This window comes from Glandiceps talaboti, chromosome 7 (assembly GCF_964340395.1).
Source record: "Glandiceps talaboti chromosome 7, keGlaTala1.1, whole genome shotgun sequence".
In the NCBI taxonomy this organism is placed as follows: Eukaryota; Metazoa; Hemichordata; class Enteropneusta; family Spengelidae; genus Glandiceps; species Glandiceps talaboti.
The window spans coordinates 3,123,635-3,147,795 of record NC_135555.1 but is presented as its reverse complement, the minus strand read 5'-3'; the positions used below and the strand labels follow the sequence as shown (position 1 = coordinate 3,147,795).

The window sequence follows — 24,161 nt, the reverse complement described above, 5'->3', positions numbered from 1 at the left end:
TGGGACAGAAAGCATGTGTTGAGCTACAGTTCATTTTTTCTGTCTATTTTTTTACAAGATTTTTAAAATATTGGCAAAATCTGACCAAATATTACCCTGAAAATCATGCCCCCTCCCTCCAATATACAATATTCTATCGTAAGTATGGTGTTTTTAACCCAAATGATTGACCTTATATACAAAATTTACAAAATTGCTGATTATTGACGATCAAGACAGATCAAAAGCCCAATGCTAAAAAGTTTGAACTACTTGTGTGTCATAATCTCTGTAAGTCATGTGATCTATGAAGCTGATGAACATTTTTGGTCAAAATCTATAAATACATAATAATACATTAATACACAGCTAAGTGAAATTTGCAAATATATGGAAATTAAAACATGCATGCACAATATTCATTAATTATGCATCACTCTTTAATTCAATTTATCAAAAGTAAAACAGCTAATATTGATCTCTCACTGCATAATTCATTCACCTTTTACTATAAATAGAGTATATAATGGCATGTAACTGGAATACATGTATGTCAGACCTTATCTACAATATTGTCAATTTCAAAGGTAGTGTTACATTTCAGATGACATTTTGTCAACTCTCCGATGTTTCACTATCATGATCTATACTTCAAAGTGAAATCATATCAGCTAAATACATTTTATACAAATGTATGTAAATCAATCACCAACTTACTACCAATGTTAACCTAGGTAGTGCTATCCTGATATTGTGACTTTGTGTTTCTTGCTCTGTATTAATATTATATTATTCCCCAATACTTTTCTGCATTCAGCCAAGCAAAAAATGAGTGACCTAGGGGCCCTTGTCATTATGAGTCACCAGACGAATAGTGACAAAACGTTCAAGTATTTTCTGGTTGAATGAAGACAAATATTGGGAAATGATAAATTCTTTACATAATTATACATTTTGTAACTCCTGAAGCATAACTGATAAAAAAATGGTAAAAATAATGGCAATGTGGAATATTTTGACTCATATTTCAAGCTTTGCACAACCGGTGACATCCAGGGTAAAATAGACAAGAGTTGTCATGACCAGACTATATACTAGGGGGAATCCATATTTTCTGTTCAAAAGACAATAACTTGACTTGTGCATACTACATGTATAAGTATATTGTGTATACAAATCATCTACAGACTCCAAACATTTGTACATCAAATATCTCTTTACAATTCTCTTATCAGAAAATAAAATATGACAACCTGAATCTCAGTCTTGATGATTTAGTAGTAGAAATAGAAATCTTGAACAAATCATAGATTAAAATCTGAAAAATATATTAAAAGGAATTTGTGAAATCTTTAAATGATGATGCAAAGGATGAAAAGAGTAGAGATGCACAATATAGCAGGTACAACATATCAAGTACTTCTCCTTGTCAGATGTTAAAACACCCAATATGCTCCAATCTTGGTTTGAAATATTCTTACAATAAATTCTTCTCAACAAGATGTTCTTGCCAATACATGTAATTCTAGAAAGACAACTATTGGTGCATTATTTATTGATGACTATAAAATCAATGTTCTATTAATAGTAACAAACATACATTGCATTCATCTGATAGAATTACCAACTTTGAATTATTGATTGATCAATTTATTGATCGATCATAGATTGTACCGTACTTCAAATATAATGGTATAGATAAATTGCTAGTTTCTTTTTATTTCTTGATATGGCAGCATATCAACTGATGACAAGAACACCTGAGACACTTACAACCGTAAAGCCAAGTTGCAATGCAGTTGCCATAGCAACAATAGGTCAACAGTCAACTTAATGATCCATACATCGCTGTTCAAATGTCTCTAGGCACAACATTCCAAAGCATTAATTATTAAGCAACTCTGGCAAAAACTACTTTGACATGAAAGAAGAATAAGCTGTATACAATGTACTTGAATATTGTTCAAACCATACCCGTATATATATACAATCTTTTTCTTCAAAATTTTCAAAAAAATTAACAATTTCTAAAACGAAAAATAGTAAATTCCTTGCAACCTCATCTTACTATGTATGGGTAGCATTAATGAACAAGAAATCTGATTCCTTTTGCCAAAATTTACTCAGAAAAGCGAAAAATTTGTAACCTTCGCATGAACGATTCTACTTTAGCATTCCATGATGTGAACTATTACCTTGACCATAGATTTCCCACTTGGCCTCTACAGTAATTAGACTTTATGTTCCATTGATTGAGTCAAACCATCATCAGATTTCTATAGTAAATCAAATTAATGTACTGTAATGACTTGCTAACACTATATATCAAGGAATGACATTCTGTGAATTGTATCAAATCTAACATTGTCATTTTGAATCTATCAATACAATTTATATATCATATCAATATTACATTGTCATGTTGAGATTAGTGTGTTGTGGATGCAAGTACACTCTCCCTGTCAGTAAATTAAGTTCCTTGGTCATTTAACTAGAATTCCTCACCAAACTTATGGACAGGTACAAAATGTACATTGTGAAGTTTTGCCAGATTTCCACTGCTGTTTATCAGTAGATCCCAAACCTTTGCAAAAGCATTGAGAAAAGATATGGTAAATGTGTATGTGTAGACAGCCATTGAAGCATGTCCTTCTCTGACACACTACATGCTGACTGATGGATGGATGGCAATCTTTTTTGCTATTCATTCAGAGATTACAGTTAATCAGTTCTTCCTTACTTCCCTGACAATTAAAATAATTAAATAATAATTTATTTTATGTCGTCTTTTTTATAGAACAAATTTCCTGAAATTCAAATTAAGGTCATGAGCCTATAACTATTTTCACATCAAAATAATATCTGTGGTAAGATTGAAGGTTACAAACTATACTGTACAGAGCCTGACTACTGGAAATATAGTATTTTGGAAATAGACCAAAGAGAGAACTGTAAACAAGAACCCAACTACAAGGACAGTGTACATGTATGTAGCAAGCAGAATTAGAACTGTCCTGAATGAACTATAGAAAAGAAACACTGAAAATAAATGTAACCTGCTAAAAGTTACACCCGATGTGCCCCCAAGGCCAATTTGAGACACCATTGACATACAGAAAATTCTTGTGATGCACTCACTTCTGCACCAGTGTGCCCTGAAATGATAGCCAAAATTTTGTTGTTGTGAGTCAAAATGAGAAAAACTGGATTTCTTGTGACTCACCACATAGTAAGAGATAGGAGAACACCAAATTTTGGTGCATCACTAGAAATTGTGTGCGTCAGTGGCGCGTCAAATTGGCTTAGAGGGCATACTGTTCTGTACCAAAAACTTTGTTTGTGGATACAAGGCAAATCAGCAATCTTCTTTAAAATACTGTAATTAACTTTGTTGTTCCCCTATTCTGAGATACGAAGTGAGGAGAAGAAAACACAGTTTGTACAATTTTGAACCACGATACCCAATTGAATCTTTTATTAGAGTGTACATTGGAGACAGCTCTTGTGGCTTTACGGAGTTCTTTGTTGATTTAGACTTGCAATAAGTATTTGACAAAGAACAAAATATTTCAACTCAAAGAACAGCATGCCTTGCATTTTCCCACACCTTAAAAACAATCACAAATACCGATAAAAGTAACTTTTCAAAGGTCACCATCTTTCTTTGTCTTGTATTACTACCAGTGTATCAACAAATGACGACTTTGTCATTGCATTCTTTCTATTCTTGCTGGTATTAAATTCTTCCTTTTTGTGTACACCTCAATAATTTAACGCTCTACCACAAGTAGGCAATCAAAATTAATGTCTCTTCCAATGAGGTAATAAATACTGCTACAATGTCACTCTCTTTATAAATTAATTGGTGTCAAACTTCCTGACACGTATGGTGATAATTTGGCGTCCTTCCCGTCCCATCAGTACATGATGAAGTCAAGTCCCTAAGGCATCCAGGTTATAGGCTACAACCCAAACCATATTTCACAAATAAAGCTTCCACTTTTTTACAAGTCTAAAATAACAACATTGATACTAAAATCACATTATCCACAATTTTACTAGTTTCTATAGGTCAATATATTTTATAAAGGTGTCTTACGTTTATATTATCCTGACAAGTTTCACTACTTGAGGCTTCAGGCACTTTCTTTCCTGATCTTTTATAGAAATGTATGACCAACTCGATGACATCATTTATTTGCTCTAAAAAAATATTCCACTGAATTATACATAGTTATTGCTAGTATTGGACACAAGTATCCAGTGTTTTATGAGTTGGATTTAAGAGAGAAGAAGTTTTCATAAATGATAGTTTGGTGATAGCTTGGTGTCCTTCCCGTCCTATCAGTACATGACATGAAGTCAGGGGTCTACTCATCAGTGTTATAGATTACAACCCAGGTCATATCTCAGATAACAACAGCAAGAGATGAAAACCCATACCATTCCAGGCTGTCATTCAATGAAATTCACAAAATGAATCCAATGATATCCACTGATCTTACAGGTGGTTGCCATGACAACATTCATGTCTCCCTCTTCACTAGCTGGTTTATACATTGTTAGATTACTGTTTTGGCTAATTATTGGAAAATATTGACCAGACCACTGTAAATCTTGATAATACTTGACAGTGCATAACTTAGTATCTAAGCAACATTTAGTATTAATTTTGAAGCCACTTCACCACACTATGCTACACTGCACTGCATAGAAGTCTGGCTATCTGTCCATAGTCAGTATTGTACATGTATGGCAAACATGCCAATGTCTTGTGTCAGAATTGATACAAGTCACTGGACAAAGTGTGTATTCACTGTATGTACAGATATGAATTTGTAAAATATAGTTAATTAATTACAAAAATTAATATAATTCATATTTTACTGTAATTCCAGCATTACAATAGTGTTACAATATTTACATAATTCCATATCCTATATTTCAATAAATATTCAATATTCCATTACTGTGTCTTCCAAATTTCTCTGTTTCTAATTTCTTTCAAGAATGAACTGCCAATCCTGTCACACTCGATACTTGATAAAGTTATTATCAAAAGCAAATACTTCTAGCATCATATATGCATGCTATTTATAATACATCGTTCTAAATTGCTTTTCATATCACTTTGAAGGCTTGGATTGTTAGTAACTCTGTAGAAGCTCACTTAGGCAGAGTTAAGTTGTTACTTTAATTGCCTCACTACTGTATGTCTGACCTCCCATGACCTATTGACCTGAGGTCATACACTGAAACAAGCTTCTAATATCAAACAGCCTTGAGCAAATATGAAGTGTTTTCATTTTAATTACATATAATGTCTAGACATTTTTGAACACTTTTACTGTATATTTGAATAGTAGCCCAATGAACATAGAAATATTGTGACTTACATTGCAGATTGGGAGCCAGAATATTGAGAGTAGGCCCAAAAGTTTGCTGATGCCTTACAGTCAGGGGTTTACTTAACGCTTTGGTATTTAATATATTCCCAATTATTTTTTGAGTTGGGAGTATTGGAATAATAATGTTTAACATGAATCAAGAATCAAAACTCATTCACCTACTTAATATTTTATATTAAATGTCAGTAATTTATGTAAAAAAAACAAGTTTAGGGTTGACAATGAAAAACTAGGTGGGGTCGGGTAACTGGAACCAAACAAGTTTTTCTTGGCCTTCTCAGTAATTGTTATCTCTGTGGTACATGTTTAAGTTTCAATTTGAATATTGAGCACATTGCTCTACAACAGTGGCTACAACCTACAGCCTACAGGAAGGTATATCTCACATATATTATACCCAGTAGATAAATAACTTCTCTTCTTAAATGACAAACAGTCCCTAAGATTCAGCTCATAAACTACAAAATGTAACAATATACACATTGAACTCAAAGAGTACTGTATACAAGCCTTTCATCCCATTTGTTTAAACTTCATGTCAACTTTAATGAGTGAGAACTCTCTGCCATGGTCAATTCCCATGGATCCGGAATACAACCACCTGGATAAAACTGGGAATAGTAAATATGCTGAGACATTTCAGTTGTGTCTCTTGAGTATAGAAAGGAATCACCATGGTAATCAACCTATCAAATACTGATAGTAACCAGGTGTTTCTTCTGTTGAGTTTAGTCTACTGGTAGGATTTATAACACCACAATGCCTCTCTTCATCCAAAACTTGACTGCTGCAGTGATAGATCAAACCAGTAGACAGGCTAAGATGTTTCCCTGGATGTTTCTGAATTAATTCCCAAATTTGGCAGGATCTGTGTCTCCATTGTGTCTGAATCTGAGGCTAATTTTAAACTCCAAGGCCCCAGCACAGCATGGATTTATAGCAACAGTTACAATGAAAGTATCTCTTATTTCACTACCACAGAGAATCAGCAGGATAATTGACCCAAATACTGCACTGATGGCAACCAGGTGTATATATGAATTATTTCACCACAACATCCATGCTGGCATAAAGCTCTTCTTCACATCCGGAAGTGATTTATTGTTTCTCCATGGACTACATTCATCCAGTAATTGCCATAAAAATTGGTGCAATAGCTTCTAGCGATGAATGTTAGTTATTCATTTATAGCCAGATATAATTGGAAATCATGAAAGTTGGCTGTCGACTTCACACCCATGGTAATAGATCTATATCATGAAAGATATCTATGTGTGTCTTCAATTAAATGATGCACAAGAAAAAGACATAACGTTTTGACAAGATCTTTTACGTGTTACAGTGTAGATAATTTTCTATGAAAAGGGTCTGCATTTTTTTGTAAATATATATAATTATAGGTTGTTTCTGTATACCTGATTAATTAAACCACTACGCTATTTTTGTGTGGAATCTATTTTGCGATCTTTCACTTGGGTCTTTTTTTTTAGTGAAAGTAAATACCCCAGTTGATATAAAATTACAGATTTCTAAACATCTGTAATGTTATGCAAGAAATGAATTTGTAAAAAGTGCTAAATTATATTTCTAGTCAAAATCAAATCCAGGAATATTTCAACCTTCAACATTATTGAGTGAGACCTACATGTGTACATGTAAGATCATGCTATTAACGTGTAATTTATAAACCAACTCTATAAAGGTGTGTTCAGAATCAGAATCAGCATATGTTGAAGGAACCAAAACTGGTAAAATAATGTTGTGATTGATGTCTTCAATAAAACAGATGGTCTGTAACCACCAATCAATAATTTAAGCCAATAAATCCAAACTGGTCACTTTATTTTCCAATCTCTGTGTATGTACTGAATACATTCAAGGTTTATATCACATATATGATGAACCAAAGAATACAGCTACTCTGAAGGTGTTATTTTTCATTTCATTCTGAGACTGAAAATTTAGCTTGACATGATTGAGTGTTGATTACAAAATAACTGGAGACTTTAGTTTGTGTTACTTCTAAATAAGATACATAAATCAATATAGGGACCCATTTAGGGTATTAACAAATCCTGTCAGAGGGTTTTTTAAAATGTAACTATAGTCGTGACAACATCAATTTCAGACAATTAACATCTATATAGCCATGGTTTGGTAATTGGGTGATCAATACACGTAGGCCACAATGTGGAAGTCATTAACGTTGAAATAACTAAACAATGTCTACCTCACACAAGGCAAGTTGACCGTATTCAAACAAAATATAAGGAATTTATACCCTGGTTGTTCTACACCATGACAGCATGAGTCTACATCATAAGTTTGGTTCTAAATATATGTCACAACATTCAAATCATGGTAGAAATAATTATATTATTCTCCAATCTTTTTCTTCATTCAGCCAGAAAATACTTGAGCCAAGAGTTTTGTCATTAGTCGTCTTTTCAGATGTAGTGAAAAGGCCCCTTAGGTCACTTGTATTTCCTTCAGCTGAAGTAAGAAGATAAAGGGGGAATAATATCTAATTGTAAATCAAACCTTGAGGCATTATCTACAACTATGTAACTGAAACTGAAACTTATTAATTTTTGAAATGAGAATATTATAGATCTTTGAGTAGGAAAATTTGAATTATGAAATACTGTCAAATCTTTTGAGTGCTAAATTATTAAGTGGCTGTATTTAAGACAAGATTTTGAACATGTTGAGTATATCACAAGACATGGTACATTTTGACAGCACAGTGCCACTGTTACCATGACAACTATCATCCTGTTGTGAAACTTTGAAAATGGTACAAAAATTAAGAATTATATTGATAATATAGGTCAGCTTCAACCCTAATAATTAATATAAACATATGATAATCTTAAAATTGATGAATTATAAAAAAAAAGCATATTGGATACTAGTATATATATCTCCAGAATGGAAATCATTTTCACTAATATTTCCTGCACTTCCAGAGGATTTACTTCGAAAAGTGGGAAGAGCAAAGTTAACAGCACATAATCTCAGTGGAAGCACAAAATAGATCATTTTAATACACGGATGTAATATTTGAAATGAAGGTTGGCATATCTGGGTCACTGAATACATGTATACAAAGCCACTGGATCAGAAAACTCTCTTTGGAAGCAATCGATTCAAAGCAAGAATCACTGATATAATGTGAATCTCAGAAATGGTTCAAATGACCTTTGACCTTCCTGAATGCAGCCGACAGGAAACTCCACTTCTTACTTTATCGTTTCTTGTGGATGCATTACAAGTGCAAACAGTGAAAACACTTTAAATGGACACATCAAGTAAAAATGCATTTGATGAATTGTAGAACTATCCACTTTGTTACAATGTCAGTGCAATTAGCACAGGAGTACGTAACATGTATGCATGGTTGAAAACCTGCTATGGGAAACTTAATTGTGCTTGCATGATAAAATGTGGATATTGTCACAGAAGCTATTAAATGGAAAGAAAGTGCCAGATGTGTAGATGTAGAATATCGCATGGCCATGCATCGTGGGTAATCCTAAGGGACTGTGGTTAAACCATGCACAGTTTCCCACACTCCAACACCTACATGGTATTTCACAGGGGGACTACATGTAACTCTCTCGTGGCCATGCATCATGGGTAATCCTAAGGGACTATGGTTAAACCATGCAAACTTTCCCACACTCCAACACCTTCATAGTATTTCACAGGGTGACTACATGTAACTTTCTTATGAGAGCATCACATCTAATACAGGGTCATTATGGTACTTTTTAGCATCAGTCTGTCGTTAATTAGGACATAAAACATAGTAATAAAAGAGTTGTACCTTACTTATTTATTTACTAGCACAGTAAAACATGAACTTTATGTCAGTGTTACTAAACAGACTCCTGTGAAAACTACATTTTATGATGAAATAGTCCTCTGTGACACAAAAGCTCTTTAAATATAACTGTCAATTTGTAAAGCGTCTAATAAAATTAATCTGTTATGGTTTCAATTTACTGACAAGATATTAAAAGAATCCCATGTGGAAATTTGCTGACTCAGCAGAACACTGAGTTATCTAACATAAGATTGGTATTCTTCACTGTCTGAATATGTCTGTAATGCAGCTACATACATTACATGTAACAAGAACCTCTGTAGGTTGAATTTCAGTAATAAAATGTGCAACCTCAGCGAAAATTACCATCCGAATTGAGCTTGGAGAATTGCTTTTTTAAAACAATTTTACATGTGAAAAATTCTGGCAGAATTTCATTTTAATTTTGAAGAGATTTCAATTTTGTTTTAAAATACAGCTAGTTTGTGATTTGTCAAAATTGTCTTGACTTTTTAAGAAGGATATGAAATCTGAATATTTACTGGAAATCTGGAGAGATACGGTGCATAGGTGACAATGAAATACATATACCTTACAAACAAATTATTGTGATACCATAACCCTAGTTTTTATGTATCGGTATTTGTAACTATCCTGAAAACACTCTTCAGAGACATCTAAGAAACAAACACTTCATTATGGTAGGCCAGGATAGTGCAATTCTGCTCTGAAACAAATTTACAGCCATTAAACTGATTTTTCTTTTCTTATTTTTTTTCAGATCAAACTTACAGAATGATACTGATAAAGTGTCATCAAAGGGTATATGTATACTATCTTCCACACCATCTCTATCCAATCCAGCCAACCCCCAAAAAATAAAAGTATGAAATAACGCTAAAAGAAGAAAAACCTCAACCAGCAAGTATTGTTACGTGTATATTTTTGTACAGCAATGTAAACCCATTGGAGGATTCACTTTACATGTCTGTTACACCATAGACAGTGTCCACTGTCTATGGTTACACTGCACCATTGCTGTATACACAAAGTTATGCCAGTGAAGGCAAACTCTGAATTACCTGTAACAGATCATGTAGATACCGTTACCAAATACAAACAATATGGCCTCCACAGTTCATCTAATAAATATTGACTCATCTTCACAATGTCAAACACATCACCAATATGAGGCAAGACTTGTACACACTTGTAAATACCTACATGTATACACTATTCACTTGTAATAATGTATATAGTTTATTCAGTACTTTGGCCACTGTCCTTGAGTACAAATGTGTAAAGATACAGTAAAGAGGACACCAAAGAAAGAACATATCAAGACAGAAAAGTAACATATCAGTGTGATGGTAATAAGTTATCTAACATGGTATACTATTCATTTATCGATTTTGAATGCAGAGTGTAAAAAACGTGCAATATTTCTCACAGTCTGGATAGTGATGTATACCAGACATAAAACCTGTCCCCATATTGAATTTGAATCAGATCAAAATTGATTCAAAGTTTGTTCTTGTCCATATGCACTAACGGTTTCAACTGATTTAGTTGAATCAGTCTAAAATCACCTTAAGAGGTTGTTTTGAACTGATTCAAAGTAAATTGTCTTGAAACTGACACAAAAGAAGAAGTGAATTAATTCAAATCTAAATCTCTGAGTTTTCTCATGGGGATAGAAACCAATTTAATTAACTGAATCAATTCAGTTTGAATTAGTTTTGAATCAATGGTGAGAACAAGGCTATAGTTTTAGTGTATAATACTTTAGTTTTACAGAAAACTCTGTTCACCTACAAGATCTGATCAATGTCTATAAACAGTTTCACTTTCTGTACTCCTTAGCAAGGATAATCTATAGACTAGAATCAGAACAAAACGGTGGATACTGTTCACAATACCTGACTGACTTTTAATTAATCTTTCAAAATGACATCATTCAGTTCTCCATTCTATGAAACAATGCATACACACATCAGACTATCTGTCTTAATTTATCACCATTAATTAATTAATTAATTCCATTTCTATTTCCTTTCAGCTTTCTTCTAACAATCTACCTGAATCAATCAATCAATCAATAAATGAACCATACAAAATCACTTGAAAGGTTGTCTTGTGTAAAGAAATAATATTTAAATATTCCATGACCCTCAGAATCTTCTAATCACGCATATTTTAATTAATACAGCCAGTCATGCTGCATTTTTTAATGAATATAATATACGGTAATGTCCAAATAGCTGGTAGGACTTCTGACTTTTAAATCTCTTGACAAATTTGGCATTTAGCCAAAACATCTAATAAGTTAAATTTGCTATACAGTAGAAATATTTTAATAAAACTAAAATTCTATAATAGATATGACAAAATTTAAATCAAACAAACCTCCAAGGTATTTTAAAGTATAATTATATTGATGGTGTTGACAGCAACTGACAACATGGCTGTCATCCGTGCCGTCTAGGTACTCCCATACCATGAGCAGAATATAGATTCCAGACTATATGTACCCGCTATTAAAATGCAAGTAAATGCAGGACTTTTTTCTGGGATTTTTTGCAAACAGACTTACAGATCCATGATCACTATATAGGTACACAGCTCCCTGGTTAGTGTTTACTTTTCAGTACTAGTGGCCAGCTCTGCTAGGGGTGTGTGGCCAGTGCTATTAACCCCAAGCCCCATTTTAGACCCGCTTTGACCAAAAATCAATACCCCATTTGAGAACATTACAGGTTTTTTAAAAGATGAAAGTTTATACCTGATACATTTTCCCTCGGAGGCAACATTTTGGGACGATTATATAAATGGCAGTTCAAGTATGAATTGGTAAAGGACAATGGACCAGATGTTAAACCAAGCAAAATAAAAAATAATGCAGAGTGGCCCATGTTTTAGACTCTTTAGCTCGAAAATACACACACCATTTTAGACCAAAGGGCTAGAAAATGCACCCCAAAGGGCAGCACATATACCTATACTCAAATAAAGGACGTAGCCCCCCCCCCCCCCCCCCCACCTGTTAAGATACATGTTGTTCAGCCCCATCGGGCTACTCATTATCTGATAGTGTGGTATGAATGTCATATCTAACAGAATACTAGTATAGTAGTACACAGACCATTACTCATCATAATAATATGCAAATAATTGACAATATGTGCACACTTTGCGGGTCAAACATTAATTGTTGCCTTGTCATCTCCCATTTATATATATATGGATGTATGACTCATCTATAATGACAAATTAAATACCAACATATTTGGCACATAAACAATAACTATGATGACATGGAAAACAGTTGGAGGTTAATACTATAATAGTTTATATTGTCCTTCAATTCTGTCATCTACTACACCAGTTTATTTTCAATGCATAATCAACAGATGCATACATGTATATATAAAACAAGGAAATCAGCATAAAAAACACTGAATATTTTATCAACAATGCAGGTAATTTTGGTAAAATTTAAATAACACTTATATAATTAAATGGTCCTACATAAATCTAAATATACAGGTACATACACTGTACTAGTATAATTCCATTAGAAGTGAAAGTGCCATACTTTTATGATATAAGGTATCACCATATGTTTTTGTCAACAGGTACTATAGGCAAGTCATGGGACATTTCTTTTGTACAATGGAAACAAATTTGGGGTCAAAACACACAGTGTGTGAAGGGACTAAATCTAACTGTCACACGGCAACAAGTGAATACTCAGTATATGCAGGGATGAACAAATCATTTTGTGAACTGGTGGTTCCCGGACCAGTGCCTTAAAAAATCCAGTGGTCCTGCTGAAAGAATTAGTGGTCCCAGGTCCTGCTAATGTGAAACATTATTTCTTGCCTATGAATCTGTATATTCAGACGACTTTTTAACATAGTTATTAAACAGTAAGGTATTGGTCCAATAGACCAGACAAGGTAAAATTTGTGTGGTCCACCCAAAAAATTGTTAGTCCTGGACCCAGGACTAGTGGATTTCTTCACCCCTGGTATATGGAAAGTGAGTATATGGGAGTCAAATACACCATTTAATTCATACAGGATGAAGATTTTGTCAGCACCTTCAAAACCATTTTTAATTGTTCATCACTGACATTCTGATCACACTCAGCTGACATGGTTTTATTATCAGTTTGTTGAATAAATGAAGATCAGTCCAACTACACAGAATGTACACTTTGTGGGGAGACTAGAACTTATAGATTATTATCATTCAAAGTGAAAATCCCTCAAAGCAACGCAGACATTGTACATGTATGTGATGATACATCTATTTGAACTTATACTGACCATTGGGAATAGAAATCGTCCAATCAACTGCCTTCTTCATCTTGTTTGTTTGTTTGTTAGGTCTTTTCATCAGTGTTTCTTAACACACTTGCCCAATGTGTATTTGTCAACAAACATCTACATGTACATTTGTAATACCTTACAAGTAATGAGTAACATGAGTTCACATAACCTTACACATATAATGAATAAGAATGCAACAATTACGGTACAAATACTATGAATGTCATTATCCAATTCAGTTTCACGGTCAATGAGCACTTGTCCTCTGTTTCTGTTTACATAGTTATCATCACTGTACTTTCCATTTCCTAATCACATGACCTACTACCTAATCACATGACCTACTACAAAGGGGCAGATATGACAAATTTGCTTGAAAACAGGTATTATCATACTGATATATAGTTTTTGGAACTAAAACAGGTCTTGCTGATTCTTTAATACTACCATACATGCATCTGCTAAATTTTCATGAAAGGACAACAGGCTGAAGAGCTAAAAGCTGAACTTATCTTTTCAAAATGTACTAGGTTTTAAACTTTAGATCTCCAACCTGTTGACCTTTCAGGAAAGTTTAGATAGATAGGGTTGTTTGCATTTTGAGTGACAGGACTTAATTCACGATAACAAATCCATTTGTTGAAAAGAAAATGGGGTGGAGGGTTACCACTCCTGTGATTTCAATGTTACATGCTTCATTGTTTTTAAAGAACAGAAGTTTCTCAGTGTGACCCAACCCAACTAAACCTAATTACTGCAAAAGCTTGTGGAGATCACAAACAAACTTGAATGCATATACTCACTGCTAAAAGTATTGGCGTCAATGAAAATACAATTAATACTATGGATGACTTAGCAAAAACAACTACTCTTTTAAGTATTTATCTCAGCTGGCACCATGGCTGACTGGCATTAAAGACTTCCTATACTCTCTGATTAGAAAGGAATGTTTCAGTCAATGAATCCATCCACAAACCAAACATATGTGCAGTAGGTCTGACAGTTGACACTTCAGCAAACCCTTCTCAACTTCATACAAAAGTGTTAAAAGTTCATATGTTATACTGAACTACTGTCAGAACTTTTAACAATCCCATTGTTGTGTTGGTGATAAAACTCTCTTTTAGTTTCACTGCACACTGTGTACACTATGTGACTATCAATGGATGGTACAAGGTGTTATTGTCAGCACCACAGAACGGTTATTGAGTGGCAGTGACTACGTTTAGTGTCTGCTCCATGTATTGCCACTGCATTGTGGACTTTACAGATATTTTCATAACCTTACCTCTGTATTACGTAGTCGTTTATCTATCCGTCAAAGAACGGGTAGACTGTCAGTGCTGTTTGAGGTTATTTTGGTAGTAAGTCATAAATAGAGAGTGGTGCTGAGTGAGTCACTGTAAGCCATCAAAATTATGCCTATGTCATGCTATATTATAAAACCTTACAAAATTGTTGTGAGGCTATACTTATCTTGTGTCTATTATGAAGTCTATGGTACTGTTGTGTATTACTAAATACAATGAAAAAACACAAGTGACCACTGACAGTCTAAGGGGCCATGATTTTGTCTTTAACTTGTGATGGCATAGCATATTATTTATTTTGATAATCTCAAGATTTGGATAAATACATAAATGTATACTGAGTGATGTGACTATGAAGATTTAAAATTATATAATTTTGAAATCTTTTCATTAAAATTCATCAGCTGCACATATGATATGGTATATATAATTAAACTCCATTTCAAGCAACTATTTTGTGGTAAAGGAAACTAGATTAGATGAAGTTTAGATCGAACAATTCTATTAAACTATAGGTTAATGTATGAAAGTGGTACAGATATATAAAAGTGTAAATCTCTTGGTCTATGATCCAAGGTTATAAAAATATCCATCTTAAATCCCATGGTAAGCTGCAAGCTGAGGTCTGCAAAGAATGCATGATGAGTAAAAAGGCTGCAGTAAATGTATTTAAAGTAGTTTGAATGATGTCACATCCCTACGATGGTCGACACAGTTCTTCAAAATTCAATATTCAAAATTCAAAACTCAAAATTTGATTGGTTCCCACCACTTTAATTGTTTCTATGATCCAATAGTACAGAGAAAAACTTTATACAAATCAAATTTTGGGGGAAATTTTAAGATCTTCCTCCTAATTTGTACTCCTTTTCTCCTAATTATAATATAACTATTAAAAATCCCAAGCATTATAAACTTTTTAACATCAGATATTCTTTACACATGTATGCCTTATAAAGTTATATCAGAGAGAAAATGCATTGCACAAAATTCATCATCATTTATGTGTAAACAGAATCATGCATTAAGCTTATGGATTCAAGTACAGAATTTGACATCCAGTTATTTTGATCTGGTCACTTGTAATGAACAATTCAACTAGGTGAACATATCTACAGTCCTAATAATAATGTCTAAGGCTGCAGAAATGTTTTCTCAGCGAGACCTGATACCTTGCTGAGAAGTAGACACCTCTGTTTGTACTTCAACATGCACTGTCACAGTCTCAATGACTTGATGCCCCTTACAAGTAGAGCTTTTTTTAAAAGTAAAATTGATTTTTAAATTTAGAAATTTTCAGATAAATATATTTATTCTTTAAAAGTTGTTACTTCTCATCTAGTATAGTAGTAACACCCACCATCCACTGAGCTAGCTAAGACCAGGCCTCATCAGTACTATCTACAGTGTACAAAACAAAATGCTTTCTTTTGTTGATGCCATTGTAAATCCTATTCACTTCTGTGGCAATCCATGGTGATTGCACAAATGTAGATTGAAAGACATTGCTACCTCTAACCTTGCTTGATTACATAATTCGTACCTGTAGAAAAACACTGTTTGCCAAACAACGGATAACATATGTTTCTGACAACACAGAAACAGGACAGTGATGACAACAACAAGTCAATGACCTCACAAGTTCTACACCTGTATAACTTATTTCAAAAATTACAAAATTAAATATATGGCATATGTTTTTGATATTGAAAGATTTTAAATCTCTGAATGGTAAATAAACTCTCATGGGGATTCACAGGAAATGACTGCCAATCTTCCTTTCATTTCAACCTCTATCTAATACAGTTATTCAAACTAGTAGTATTCCTTTAATGATGAGATAGGGACTACTTCCTCAGTGAATTCCAACTTAAATTCATTTTCTACACCCTAATTATACCAACGTAATTTAATTGTTCACACGCCTAACACAACCCGATAATTTTCAATTTTTTCCATGCCTCCTCACACAAGCTGGTAATTTCAATTATTACATGCCTCACACACCCTGAGGCACTGTAGAAGTTTTACTGTAATACATCTACGATAAATCAGTTGTGTGTGAATGATGGATACCGTGGTGTTTAGCAAGATTTAACTTACAAATTATCCAAATTGGCCTACTTGCATTTATCTGAATCTAGCCAAAAACCTTACTCATATTCAGTAAATTGAGGTGTTCCTTTAGTCTGCAGGAAAGATATCTGGCTCATTGCAAGCTTAGAAAAGTGATGGATTTATTTCAGAGATTTATCTGTCGTGTTTTTAGGAAATCCAAGGCAGTCAAATTGATGGAATACACAAGTCACTATACATACAATGTAACCATAACCTAGCTATCCTTCTTCCCTTATCTCAGTGATTTAGAATTATGTAGTTATCAAACAGCTGCCATTATCTTTCCAACATTATTTCCAACATTTGAGTCATTAGAAATTCCTGTCAAATTAGTCATCTTTCTAAATCTGAATTAAAAGACATGTTTCTATTTTCAAATATAATTCCATTCTTATCTCCACTTTTTTCAGGGCCAGACTTTAATTCTCAGCTCACTGCCATGTTGAAAGACCCAATCATTATTTTTTTAAACATAGTGCAGAATGTATGCTATAAGTGGCATCAAATCTCAAGATATCTCTTTGATTCTATACCATGTGTAGCATCTAGGCTACAGAATGCAAGGCATATCTATAATACATTCAATAAATTCAGTTGAATTGTGTCGTCTTCTTGATTCATTTATCAAAGCTTCTGTATCAACCATCAACAGACAATGTGATACATCCAATGTTTCTAATCATCCCCAAATTGCAGAAATGTATACAAATTATCCATACATCCTGTATTAGGTATATAATGTATGTTCTTGATATATTCCTGATAGGGATACCTACATGAGACTTGGCTATCTCACTGAAAATGCCCTTGACTATTGTCAAGCCACTATGATAGACTTGGCTATCTGGCTGAAAATACCCTTCACTATTGTCAAGCCACTATGATAGACTTCAATGGCTATCTTGCTGAAAATGCCCTTTACTATTGTCAAGCCACTATGATAGACTTCAATGGCTATCTGGCTGAAAATACCCTTCACTATTGTCAAGCCACTATGATAGACTTCAATGGCTATCTTGCTGAAAATGCCCTTTACTATTGTCAAGCCACTATGATACACAGATGCAACTACAGTAAAGTTTCATATCAATTCTCCAAATGACCAATTTGAAATTTGACTCTAGATCTAGCAATATTCATAATTTCTTGATTTTGATTAATACCATGTTTAATTAATGTCTTCACGAATAAACTTCTTTCCATGACTTGATTTAGCATCAAGAAGAAATTTGTCAGACTACAATTCTTCATTGTCCTTCTATTTTTATGAGACTTGTTGTCAACAATTTAATCTCAGACACTTCTCTATACCTTAGAGATGCCTCATTCATTAAGACTTCAGATTCTATGGTTTGTACCTCTGTCTCTGACATACCATATATTATTTAATTAATTAATTATGGTAATCACAGTAGATTGTTATGACAATGATTGATATGTTAAGAAACATAATGGGTTGTCAGGTAAAATTTAACATTTACACTTTGTTTTACTCTTCTACTGAACTATTGCCATACAAAAATTGAAGCACTGTTGTGAGTAGGTTGTAAATTATATGTGCATAGCCTGTCTTATAATCATCTATCATTTTTTGACATCGGAGTTATTTACACAAATTGGTTACGCTTTCAAGACTTCTTATACTCTACCAGAACTACAAACACATAAAATATCTCAATTTATGTCTGCAATTATGTCTACAATTATATCACTTGTCATTAGTCAAGGACCTGAGTGCTAATATTTGCATGTAAATAAATATACGATTATTCAAACTATTACTACAAGAGACGGACACACTGTCATAAGTTTGACCCGAGGGACAAAACATTTATTTTCATCAAGGTATATCGCATAAATCTAGCTTTCACAAAATTTTGATTTATGGTGTATTTTAAGTGAAAAGAAATTATTTGTTTGATTCCAGACATCCACACCAGGGACTTTTTTATATATATTGTCATTTGATTTTGATCTCCGGTACATTTAAAGTAAAAGTAATCAATTTGGTTTAGGAATCATCTGTACCATTTCAAATATACTTTGGTCCATTAAGGAAATCACTCGGTTGTAAAAATTGGAAAACTTTAGACAATGACAGCCATTTGACTCGACTTATAATTACATTGTTACAGACATATCAATCATATCTTGTAAATTCATGTGAAACCGTGTGACTTAAAGTGGTTGTCAGATTTCTAGTCATTCAGAGTAGGCATGATGTACCGGTATAGCCATACAGCTGTTCTGGTACATTTTTATCAAATATGCCAACAAGTTGTTGTTTTTAACTTTACATGTACTGGATTGGACGTAAGACAAACTGTAGGTTTGGATATTTTCACAAGCTGCAGCATAAGACGTATCTATTCAAGCAAACATTTGGTGTAGAAATGACACTTTCGACACTGTTGAAAAGTATAATCTTTGGAGAAGGTATAGCCTAGAATTCATATGAATGGGGGGGGGGGGGGGGGGGGGGGGTTGAATTCATTATTTCCCCATCCACAATCTTTATATATATTTCAACCTACATCTTACATTGACACACTGCATAATGACCTTTTCTGAGATAATTATGACAACCTCAACTGACTTACTGTTGTAGTGAACATTTGAGAGACTTGGCTTATATCTACCTCGACATACTGATCCGATATTGTCAAGGGAGCTAGCAAAGTATCTGGGATATATGAATTGTCAAGAAGAATAGCCGAATCTCTGGGCTATGACATTGTCAGTCGCTGGGCTACTGCACTGTTAGTGATAGTTATATAAACAGAAGCTAGAAAAACCTTTGCAATCATGGGCATATTTCTTTACTAGATTACTATTGACTTTTAATACATACCTATTTAGACATCTCAAATGACACTTTCTAGATTACAATGGTATTCATGTAGCCACCAGTGTACTGCTCAAATAACAGCTGAGTCTGACATGGCATATTTTGTACATAGCTATCTCCACAATATAGACAACTACATTTGTACACCCAAATACCAGCAATCAACGCCATTGTGAGTCACTTACCTGCAGTATTTGTGTAAATGATTTAAACGGACTTATGCCATCGTCTTTATACACTTCCTCTTCAGTACAACTAGAAACCGATCCATTAGTATGACTTCCATCTAACGTCCTATTAATTTGTAAACCATTTTTGTCACTACTATTATTATCATTGTCCTCTGTCTCATCAAAATCTTGAGTATCTTCGATTCCTTCATCATCCGTGGCATCAGCATCACAGTTATTATTCTCCTCTTCTTGGTCTCCTATCATACGTCCTAAAAGTTGTTCCAAATCAACACTGAGTTCTCTCTCCTGGTCTCCCTTAATTCCATAGTCTAGAGCTGAGTAAACTATCAAGCCAAATTGATTCACTGTCTATACAAACATAAAATAACACAAAATATAAAAAGTTAAAAACAACATACTCATGTTTTATGGTTTTAGTTGTTTCTCTTTATTCTAGAGCCAAGTAATTTTACTATCAAGCCAAACTAATTCACTGCCTACAAACACAAAATCTCAAATTGCCTGTAAAAACTCATTAGTTATTTCACTCACTACCAGATATTTTTCCCCTATAAACGTGCTTCCCCTAATTGCTGTTCTGTTTCAAACATTCTAACCAAGCAGCCTCTAAGAGAAAAAATTAATGATCAACAAACAAGGGAATAATAAGGTCTTTCAAGCAATCAACAATTTTTGTCTTGAAAAATTCAACTTTTACAATTATTTATCTACACAATTGTGACAGTTGGTATAAAATTGATTGTTTGATTGATTGATCGATTATTAATTTATAGTGATTTGAAATAATGAATTTTTTATCATTGATATGTCCTGAGTAATTTTGTTGTCACATGATAAATATAAGCCAATCACAATGATTACATTTGCTTTAACAACAAGTCATGACCTATTCAAAATGTGATCTGTTCTATGTCAGAGTGTTGATTTCTTAGTCAGCTGTACAATGTTGGTGATAATGTACATCTGTTGGGACTATTAGTAAGCATACACACTGTCATTAGGTGATAGGATTGGTGCCCACATAACACTTGTTTGTTACACACTGTAGACAGTTATTTATGAGGGGCACCCAGCAGTGAGTTTGACATCATCATAAAATTAAAATACTGTCAAATATTAATGCCTCTGTGTCAATTTAAAACAGAGTCTTTATTGTAATCATTGTACAGGTTAGATTAGAATGTCATTTTTCTACATTTGGACTTTAGAATGCAGACAATAAAAACTTACGAAGAGTTGTCTTTATATGTGTGACAACTCTCTACAGATTAATTCTGAAATCTTCGTTCCGCTGAAAAGCTACTCTTAGTCCAACCACGTGGCAATTTCAATAGATCTTATGGCCAGAGGGCTTTTTCAGTGTGCTCACCCTCTCTGTGGAATTCACTTCCATTTGAAATGAGAAATGTAATGACTGTTGACATTTTTAAACGTAGTTTAAAGACATATCTTTTTAGACAACGTTTTAAGTGATTGATTTTAACTTGTCGGTTTTTATACATTGTGAATTATTTTAATCGGCCAGTTTTACACTTGTCCCTTTTTGTGTGCTGTTATTTTCTTTACTTTACTGCAATTTTTTAAACTTCAGTCTGTACAACGCGCAGAGACGCATGTGTAGCACGTTTTCTTACAAGAAATAAAATAATAATAATAATAAATTCACATTGGCTGAATTTCTTATAAATCTAACAAATTCCATGATCAACAGAAGGATACATTTAAAGTTTCAATAATTTTATACAGCACAAAATAATTGTTCTATTCCAATAGTTTATATTCCATTCGGTCAAAATTATATACTTAGAAAATTTGTCAGACATAGTCTGCTTGTATATTTGTTTTGAAAACCAATGTTATTTCTATAGTTCAAATTTACACAAATTTTGTTAGTATTGATTTGATAGCATATGTAACTAATTTCATAATCGGATTATTTGTCTCCAATTTACTTTACAGTGATGAAATTTTGTTATTTTTTCCCTATTTTTTGTGTGAAATACATGTATGTCATGTTTTTAATACATGAATTTTACATACCAATATCTTACATGCAAAAGAAATAATAAAGTCAGACTGAATATCTGTATAAAAATCTATCATCAATTTTTTTTCAATGCATATTTTTATACACGATTCAAGCCTAAAGGTGACAATATTGAATATTGTACAGTGTTATATTTAACTAATATATATATATACATGTATTGGTATGTCATAGGAAGAAAAGCAAACAGTCAAATTGGTTTATCAGATAATTTATGTGCAGGTGCAAAGGAGAATCCCAAACAATATTGGCTTTGAAGTGTACTTAAAATCCTAGGTTATTTACTTATTGCATAATTTGGAAGTAGAGGTACTTTGGGGACAGACAATTTCCTGTTATTTATTATTCCCCAATCAGAATTGGATAAATGTTTGTATAATTGTCTGGAAATTTATAAGACTATGTCTCCATCAGTCAGGACATAATCTAGTTCCTATACAGTACCGTTACCATTTACACCTCCACTCACATCCAGACTAGTCAGGACAGAACTGTCACAGTATGTAGAATCAAGCATTAATTTATTTATATCCAGTAACTTTATATATACATGGGCATATAATTACTATTCTCTTTTTTTTAAATTCAGAACACAGACTCAAGATCTTACTTTGAACACTTTCACATGAACCTTTTAAGTACTTCAATCGGAAGAATACAGAGTATTTAAAATAATTTGAATCAATACAAATAAAATAGATATCTCCTGATAACTAATTATTTTCATAACATTGTCAACAGCCATTCTCCCTACCCTACTGGGAATTAAAAAGAAAAGAAAGAAGTATATACATTTCTTAGTAAAGAGTTAGCTACATTTTGTTAGTCTCACTGTATAGGAACACTTTAGCAAGACAATTCTTGTTTGTTTGTTTTTGATCTCTTTCCTTGATCAAATTGTTGACTTACGACCATTCAGAAAAGCACCTAGCCAAGTGATAAAGCTATAAGTCAGGCCAAAGTAGGTAAAGACCACATATAAATTTACATTTGATTTTTTCACAAATTGGCACTTTTCAAAAAATATAGTTTGTATTTACATGTATGTAGCTTGATTTTAATTTTTAATATTTCAAGTGTTGATAATGGCATATGTAGGGGTACAATGCAAAACTTTGTACCCACTAATACTTTTTCCCTTCTCATTTGAATATGGAAGTTGGAATAGAAGTTTTGAAGCATCACCTTAGAAGGGATGTCTAAAAGTATTAAACTAGGCAATGTTTATAAAAGATGAAGCTAAGGAATTGTACGGTAGTTAACTTGTATGTCAGTGATTATGTACGTCACACTAATTGTGTGGGAATGATTCTCTGGTACTGTTCACATTCAAGACTTTTAAAAGGTTTCATTGACAACAATAGTGACCTTAAGGACATTTGTCATGACAGTTTGTCTTAAAAGATTTGAAGGCCAGCACACACCTGTATAATAAATTTGCCAAGACAGGTTAACAATGGTTACCTGTGTCACACCCTCAGACTTACCCATCAGACAATTGTGCCTGTCAAGTGTATTGGTAAATAGAAAATGCCACAGTTGTCTGCCTGTGCATTATGCTGCCTTGAAAGGAAATACCAGATTGTAAAATGTTCTTTTAATCACAAACATTAAAGACATTTCACCCTTATAATGAAAGTCGACAATCATTTTGATTCGTATGTCGGTCTGAATTGTGAAATTTCTAGACAGCTAGCCATTTCGTTTTATTTTGCTTATCAGTTCTTTATGTCTTTGTTGTTAGTTTAGCTTGGCTCAATGATGTTTGATTCATTAGACCGCACAATCTACATCTAAATGTTCCCCTATTAAAGGTGTTGCCCATTGTAAGTAGCATCCCTCCACCCATTATTACTGTATATTTTAACTTACTAATCTGACACACAGTGATGATATTCAACAGCATATAAACTACCTTGTTATACCAAAATGCAATGTACCGATATATTGATGACAAATGTAAAGGTTGAAATATAATTACAGAGTAAACAGAATAAACCCCAATTTATGCTACTCCTTCTGTGACCTCAACCCCAGCAAGATTCATCACTACAACAAATTCCACCCTCAATTCATATGCAAATAAAACAGAAA

General features: G+C 33.3%; 1 protein-coding gene across 2 annotated transcripts in view; it reads right to left on the bottom strand.

Annotated features, from left to right (window-relative positions):
• Positions 1-24,161, bottom strand: part of LOC144438192 (protein spire homolog 1-like) — a 47,543-nt gene that overhangs the window by 22,187 nt on the left and 1,195 nt on the right. For both annotated transcript variants that reach the window (XM_078127235.1, XM_078127236.1), the window contains exon 3: positions 20,012-20,368. In XM_078127235.1, coding sequence (XP_077983361.1) covers positions 20,012-20,368 — 357 coding nt within the window. The remainder of the gene's footprint in view (positions 1-20,011; positions 20,369-24,161) is intronic.